Source organism: Abramis brama (assembly GCF_963993115.1).
Source record: "Abramis brama genome assembly, chromosome: 1".
In the NCBI taxonomy this organism is placed as follows: domain Eukaryota; kingdom Metazoa; phylum Chordata; class Actinopteri; order Cypriniformes; family Leuciscidae; genus Abramis; species Abramis brama.
This window is the reverse complement of record NC_139963.1, coordinates 23,791,504-23,799,977: the sequence shown is the minus strand read 5'-3', so window position 1 is coordinate 23,799,977 and position 8,474 is coordinate 23,791,504. Positions and strand designations below refer to the sequence as shown.

The window sequence follows — 8,474 nt, the reverse complement described above, 5'->3', positions numbered from 1 at the left end:
ACTGCTCCAAATTCAGTTGCCAAATGCTTTTCATCTCAACTTTACAGGTGATGCACAGATCCAAATGAAAAGATTATAATGCAACATGTTTTTCAAAATGTATTTTGTAACCATTAATATATAATTTATAATATAATATAATGTAATAAATTCTTTAACATAACTTCAGTAATGATGTAGGAACATCTCTAAAACAATCTATATACTTTCCACGAAGTTGAGGGCACTTGTGAAAATTCAGCAGTTCATTTGAAGAGGAATGGTGAGAGACTTCTGTCAGTACATGCATGGTAGGTTCGTTGAGTGTATAATGTATTCAATGGTAGTTGGCTAATGCTTCACAGGTTATGAGGGCAAGGCTTAAAGTCAGTATTACAATAAAATGTCAACTACTTAACGAAAATAACAGGTACAAGTGTGATATGAATTATTTGGCCAGGAACCAGAGCCCGAAGGTGATTTGTAATAATCAGAAAAAAATAAAATGCATAAATCAAAAGTGAGGGTGTACATTTACTAAGGTGTTATTTACAAATAAGTGATTCACAGAGTTTAATAAGAGCGCTTAAGCAATACTTGTTAAAAAAAATAAAATAAAAATTACCATTTTTTTTGCGTACATTCATCCATGCACATCCATATAAAAGCACAATCTCTATCTTCAGTCACACACAAAAACTCCATAAAAAAGGTTCAATTTTTTTACTTCCACAGTTAACAGTTGCAGTGGTTCTGATTTATAGCAAACATTCTGATGCACTGCAGCAAATATTAGTCTGAAAACATTTTCACAGGTGTCCAAGGTAAGTCCCTCAAAAGACAATTCCTATTGCTGCACCGATCCAACAGGAAGGCTTATTCAGAGTACAAAATGTGTTCTGTATATAAGCAGAACCTTTTATTCATATCTAAAAGTAGCTTTCCTAGCCAAAACAGTCTCCTTAAACATATATATATTTTTTAAAATGGCAACACTGGTTTTAGATAAGTACAAAAGGGGAACTTTTACCAACAGTACAAAATACAGTGTCATTATCTGTCAACCACTAGGATTCAATAAGTCACATAGGAGTAAACACAAATTTATTTAGCAACCATTTCACCCGTTTGTGAAATGTACGATTTCCACACATCTTAATGGTTCAGGTCTACGTAGTCACAAAACAAATTAAATGTAAACCACTACAATAAAAGAAATCTAAACTGATAAAATCTCTCAATTCTTACAACAGCCCATATTTTCATCAATATCAAATTTATATTCATTTCCATTCATATTTCTTTTGAAAAGGAAAAAGCTTTTTAAGGCTTATGGATTGCTTCCCAAAGTCAGTTTTAAAATGGCTCATGGTAATTCTTACAAAAAATGGGCATCACTTAAGGAAAGCGAGACAACATCTTAAGTGCAGATTCGAAGTTACGACTCCCTCTGGCCTCATAACTGCTGCTAGAACAACATCAGATGTCTAAACCATCTAAAGGACATCTAAGAGAGTGTGAGGACTTCAGACGCTTCATTACAAGCGACATTCAGTGCTAATTCTTGGTACCTAGTCTTGATGGTTGGAACAGATACCTCACTCAGGTAAGTGCCATGTCTCTTATTGTGCTTTTCATCCAACTTTTTTCTCCAGCTCTGCATCTTTACACCTCATCACTACTTCTATGCAAAAGAAGGGTATAGCCAAGACGGTGCCATATTCAGTCCTGGACAGCATGAGTTACTTGACATTGAACACTATGAGGGGCCTCTCTTCACGCTTTTGCCAGGGGCTCTTCTTATTCTCGCCATCGTCATCTTTGTCGTCGGCTTCATTTTCATCATCAGGACTGGTGACAGAGTCTCTGTGGACCTCGCTGGCACTACTGCGGGTGCTGTTGTCACGACTACGGCCCTTACGAGGAAACGTCCCACCTCTGGACTCCGAGGTTTCGTCAAGCAGTGGTGCTGTAGAGTTCTCCTCAGGTGAGTACACGGCTGAATGGCCCTCACTGCTCGAGTCTGGCGTTTCGATAACGGGAAGTTTGGAATAAATCTTTCCATGAGCTTTTCTTTCACCTCCCTCCTTCACCTTGCCCTCCTCTTTTGTTTTTCGGAGAGTAGATTTCCCTGAACTCATGGGGATTCTTTTAGTACGGTGGTCCTGGGCTAGATTGCTGGGGCCCACGGGTGCACGCAAGGCTTCATTGCTCAGCTCAATGTAGGAGTGTCTAACAAGAGAGTTTGAACGGCCATCAAGTGAAACAAACCATGCACGGGGGTGCGGCTTTACCCCAAACTCCAGCAGCTTCTTCTCTGTCATTGCTTGCAACTCTCCATTCATTTGTGCAATAGTGGAGTCATTGAAAAGGACAGGAATACGGACAGGGGCAGTGGATTGTTCAGATCCCCAGTTCTCCTCTGAAGGTCCCTCTGCTTGCTGGCTAGACTCTTCCTCTTCCTTTTCTTGCCTGGGCTGCTGCTGCTGTTGCTTTTGGTGTTGACCCTGTTGCCGTGGCAGTGTCATGCTAACCTGGATGCCCTCCATATCATGCTGCAGCTGTTGCTGCCTTTCCATGGCCTGCTCCACAGCTGACAGGTCAGAGGACAGATGCATGTAATGTGCAGGGATGACCAGTGTGGGCACCATGCTGTGGTACATGCTCTCTTTCATCTGCTCCATGGAGTGACAGAAGATCAGCTGGCCAGGCTGGGTGTTGACGGAACTGGGCCGAGTGAGGGGATCCCCTGCCGATGCATAATACTCTGGAGGTTTGCTGTCCTGACTGTGATCCTGATAGTGACCAGCAAACGGTGGCAAAAGTGGAGGTGGAGACGGTGGGTCTGACGAATAGCCCTGGTTGTCTTTAGCATTATGGTGATGGTATCTGCGCTCATCTAAGTCCTCAGCAGAGCTGTAACCTTTGCTATAGTCGTCCTGTAGAAGCGGATTTCGAGTTCCTGAGTTTGAAGAGTGAGTGGCCTTCAATGGGAAGCTCTCTCCTCGCTTTGTGTCAGCATTCATCCTGGAGTTGCGCTGCCTCTGGGTGGGGCCATGTTTGAAGAAGTCCTCTCGAGAGCTGTGGAGATCACGGTTGGAGGAAAGTTCAGATTTGATGCCGTCATGGTCACCGGCCGAGGAGGCTGTCTCCACGTGTCCACCACTGATGAGATTGAGCTGGGAAATGGATGTGCCCTGGTCTCTCTTTGAACTCTCCAGAGTGGATGAGGGGTGCATTTTCCGACTATGGTGCCGAGGTTTCAGACATCGCCTCCTGGAAAAATAATAACAATATCTGTTAGCTATTATCCCACCAAGTACTGTGTGTGTATATATATATATATATAATATATACACAAACACACTGAACAAAATTATAAGCGCAACACTTTTGTTTTTGCCCCCATTTTTCATGAGCTGAACTCAAAGATCTAAGACTTTAAGATCTAAGATCCAAGATCCAAGATCCAATACAGTAAAACTGCACATTTTAGAGTGGCCTTTTATTGTGGCCAGCCTAAGGCACACCTGTGCAATAATCATGCTCTCTAATCAGCATCTTGATATGCCACACCTGTGAGGTGGATGAATTATCTCGGCAAAGGAGAAGTGCTCACTAACACAGATTTAGACAGATTTGTGAACAATATTTGAGAGAAATAGGCCTTTTGTGTACATAGAAAAAGTCTTAGATCTTTGAGTTCAGCTCATGAAAAATGGGGACAGTTTTGCCAAAAGACAAATACAAATGAAGTTTAGTGTCTTGCTCAATTTGCTCATGGAACTGATCTTGCCATGACATATTCTAGGGTTGCCCCCGACTAAAGATTTTTCTAGACGACGAGTAGTCGTTCATTTAAGCCATTAATCGACTAATCGTATGTTTATTTTTAATTAAATATATACTGAGGAGAATACTAAACCATAAAGAGCGTTTAATAGGCGTAATATAGCCTATTTCGCGCTCAAGCACACACATAAAGCTTGCTGCAAAGCAATGAATGTGTCGGAAAAAATAGCAAGGAGACATTTTATTTATTTTATTTTAGTCGGTGTTGGCTGCAAAGATGAATTTCATGATGCGCCTATAGAGAGAAATGTATCTTTCATACGGATTACATAAGCAGAAAGTTCTTCTTTTCATTTTGAATTGGTTCATTTAACAGTAGACATTTCAAGCTGTGTAATGATATATTTCTCATGTCTGTCAGGCAAGTAGCCTATACGCTGAGTTAATTTTTGTTAAGTGCTTCAGTTCACAGAGACTGAGACAGCAGAAAACGCATCCTGTTTGTTTTCTTTATTTTATAAAAGCACGTTTTCTTGTTATTGTGAGTTTACACAAATAAAAGTAGACCCTTTACAGTTTTCAGAAAAAATGCAAGTGATCGCGCCGGCGCCTCCATGTCATGCATATTTAACGTTTGGATTTCCTGCCCGACATACTGTAATTATCACAAAGAACCGTCGTTAACAATCTGTCCTTCTCACAGACTTCGTCACTAGTTTTTTTTCTGTGACTAACCGAAAAAAAGTTTGGTCGACTAAGCCTCTTCTAGTCGACTAACGTTTAGTCTACTATTAGGGGCAGCCTTAGTTAATTCAAAACTTTCTATGGCCAAGCCTACAAGGATGATCTATTAATCACTTTTTCGGGCACACAACAAAAATGCACACAGAGCGAAAATACCTGCAGTAGTACAGTAGTAAACACAGCAGAATAAGCACTAGCAGGGCCATGGCACCCAGAATCGCTAGCAGGAAAATGGTGTGGTAGGTAGTGATGTCTCTCAGACCAGAGGTGTTCAGTCCTGTTCCTTCAACACAAAAAGTATTTTTATTTTATACTCTTAAGCATTAAAAAATTAATGTTTAAACAACCATGTGCAGAAATTAATGTTATAAAAAGATGAAAATGGATATTAAACAAAATTCGAATCTAAATTTATTTCATTTTTAAAGTCGTGTAATTTAATGTTTACTGTCTGATCCAGAAAAATACGAAACTTAAACATATTAAGTATATCCTCAAAATGTCTCTTATTTGTCATACAACATAACATGCCATGTAACTGCTGCTGTCCTCACCTGAGGTTGAGGGAAATGCTGCAAGCCAGTATCCTAAATTTGGAGCCACAAAACTCCATGTCATCTGAGTGCCCTCTTTTTTAATGTATCCAGCACCGCTTCTGATCCATAGACCTGCAGCAAACCAGGACTTTATTACAAAATGAGCAGACATGGATAAATGCAATGAAATCTTGCTTCAGCATACACAAAAAGCTCAATTTAATGTGAATGGGCAGTGTGCCAGGGACAGATTAGACCCAAACTGTGCCAAATTACACATCCAATAGCTTTTCTTCATTAAAAAGTCATTTTAGGATCAGCCTAGGTTACCATTCAATATTCAAAATCACATCTGATAATGGAATATGGTGCACCAAAGCAGCGCAGCGAGGGGCACACATTTTGCAACAAGCCCTAAGGCCAGACAAATGAGCACAGAGAGTTAATATGTTCTGACAGGGTGAACCCTGACAAATACGATTTCAAATGTCTCCCTCCACTAAAGACGAAATGCTGTGCTAGACTGAAGCATACAAATTGGACCTGTTACTATATAGTAGTAAAAAACAACAACAAAATTTAATTATTAGACATTGATGCTTTCTATTGTCTATTAAATATGACTTATTTATCATTTCAGATTCCACAGCTTTGTGCACTTTCAGCTCTACAGCAGAATCCAAAGTACCAAACCCTGACTCATGCACAAAAACAGACCCAGGCAGCTGCATGCAATGTGTAATTATGCACACTAGAAGGTGCTATATGTTCATCTCAGCAGGGGCTTTCCCAGTATAGTAAGCTCCTCGAAGTACCATGTGCATAAGTATTCCCTGTCTCTGTATGGGCTACTTCCTCTGTGATCTGTCTCCAAAACAAACAGGACCTTAGTAGTCACATGGCAAATTTCAGCAACACAATGAATGTTTTCATAATCTGAACACATTTGGGGCATTCAGGCCCCACCCTTTTTAGATAAAGCAGAGGGCTGGGACTCAGCAGTCTGTGACATCATGTAAATTTGTGCTGTGTTAGTATGAGACTCGTGACTAAGGGCTTTGGGTTGTGCTTTGAGAATGGAATCGCCTTCTCATTTATATTCCCAACATCCACGTTTCTACAGTCTACAGAGCAAAGTCTTAGACAAAAGAGACTTTTGTAGTTTACAGCCACATACGTCCATCACATGGTCAAAGACACACTTACAGAAAGATTATATCTGCCCACACTCAATAATACAGGATCATGTTCTGCAGAACTGACTCTTCTCTGGAACGCAGTTCTCTGACCACCCCCACACACTAAATATTCAGGGTTTTCTTTCTCTAAAGCTGTCCAGCATTCTCAATCTAGATTTAGACAAACTTTTCTGCATCCTTGTAACAGTTGGCACCGTTTGAACAGCTCCATGTACTAAGCTACTATGTGCTCTAAAATCTTTCTTTCCTTGGCTCTAAATGGAGTGCTTGTCCACCTTATCACTCATGAAGAAAAATTGTCTAGAAAAATATCTAGACAAGACTAAATTATAGTTAATTTTTTTCATGTTCGAAGGAATCACAATATATGATATATAATAAACAAATAAGTGATTACCAAATTATGAATACATGATTCATACCCTACCATTCAAAACTTTGAGGTCAGTACGATTTTATGTTTTTGAAAAATGTCTCATGCTCACCAAGGCTGCATTTAAAAAAAAAAAATTACTGTAAAGTAATATTGTGAAATATTATTACAATTTAAAATAACTGAATTAGTATTATTAATGAATTATCGCCAATAATAATTTAACCACTATATTAGAATGATTTCTGAAGGATCATGTGACACTGAAGACTGGAGTAATGCTGAAAATTCAGCTTTACCAACAAAGGAATAAATTACATTTGAAAATACTAGTGCAGTGCCCGCAAAATCAGTTTTTGTGTGTGTTTTTAGTAATTGTTGGTTTGGTGTGGTGTGCTCATTGTTACAATTACACAGCAAAAGTTCAGTGACATTTTTATTTGTGCATGGTAGAAAGCAAATACTGATACTGACATAATGACATACAATAAATATGGAAAATTGAACTACATGGTTGCAAAACAATTTATAATGGTGATATTAGGTGACATGTATTTGGGTATCTGTGTACAGGTAGCAGGAGTTTAGATTAGATTAGATTAGTTTAACATTAGTTTCAACTTTGTTGTCATTGTGCAGATTATAATTATTGAGACAATGAAAGGCAGTTAGCGTCTAACCAGAAGTGCAAAAATGCAGAAAAGTGCAATGTGAACAGTATGGACAAGTAGTGCAGTATAAACAGTACATGACATATAGTGCAGTGTAGACAGTAGTATACAGTTAATGAAGTGATATGGTGTACAGTAAGGATATGGGGATTTGCCGTCACGATCGGTAAGAGTAGTGTTAACCTCGTTTAAGCCTGCATAGCCTACATGAGCTATCCTGTTGAATAGGCAGGGCAACTATTTAACATAGCATATTCAACATCAAATAGTTACAGGCTAACTTCAGTACGCATGACACAGTAATAACTGAGCAAACAGTTCGTGAATAGGCTACTACAAATGATGGCTGTAAAAAAGAGACTGTGAACGCATTTAATAGGATATGTTTAGTTGGTGAATATCATAGGCTACTATTACACAGTAGGTAGCGATAATGTTAAGTGCACCAGAATAAAATATAATATTCCAAAGTAAACAGTGTAGCTGACTTACAGATTCAGTTAACATCCACAAATAAATAAGCGTGACAATTCAGGGAGCAGGCTACACAGTGAACTCAAGAGAAAACGCTACTTAAGCTCCGCTGCTTTCTTCGACCCTCTCTGTCTCTGGTCCTGCGCTGTGCTCACTCAGTGTGCAGTGTGAGAGGGGGAGTGGGCACTCAGTGTGCAGTGTGAGAGGGGGAGTGGCCAGCGGCTAGAGCGGCAAAAGCCAATGTGTGCTTCTTTTACCGATATATTTAATGATATCTTTTGCATTTCTAATCCAAACAACGTCAAACTTGCCCGTAGAAAGACACCTGTCAAGTTTGAAATCCATCCGGACTAATGGTTCGAGAGATATGCGAATAACAGACACAGACAGACAGTTCAATTCCTGTAATTTATAGATAGATAGATGTTAAAATAGAAAACAGTTAATTTAAATTCAAATAATATAACACAATATTACTGTTTTCTGTGTGAATATATTTTAAAATGTAATTTATTCCTGTGATGGTAAACCTGAATTTTCAGCATCATTACTCAAGTCTTCAGTGTCACATGGTCCTTCAGAAATCAGTCTAATATTATTATATTTTATCTTATGTATACATATATTTTTATATTATATTTTAAAATATATTCAAATAGAAAACAGTTCATTTAAATACTAATAATATTATACAATATTACTGTTT

General features: G+C 38.8%; 1 protein-coding gene across 2 annotated transcripts in view; it reads right to left on the bottom strand.

Moving 5' to 3' along the window:
• Positions 1-687: 687 nt before the first annotated feature.
• The window catches only part of fam171a2a (family with sequence similarity 171 member A2a), a 38,629-nt gene continuing 30,842 nt past the window's right edge, over positions 688-8,474 (bottom strand). Inside the window, exons 6-8 of one of the 2 annotated variants that reach the window (XM_084134225.1) lie at positions 5,070-5,183; positions 4,672-4,798; positions 688-3,255 (exon numbers count right to left, since the gene is read on the bottom strand). In XM_084134225.1, coding sequence (XP_083990351.1) covers positions 1,722-3,255; positions 4,672-4,798; positions 5,070-5,183 — 1,775 coding nt within the window. In that variant the 3' untranslated portion in view covers positions 688-1,721. The remainder of the gene's footprint in view (positions 3,256-4,671; positions 4,799-5,069; positions 5,184-8,474) is intronic. The other variant, XM_084134226.1, reaches the window with a different exon arrangement.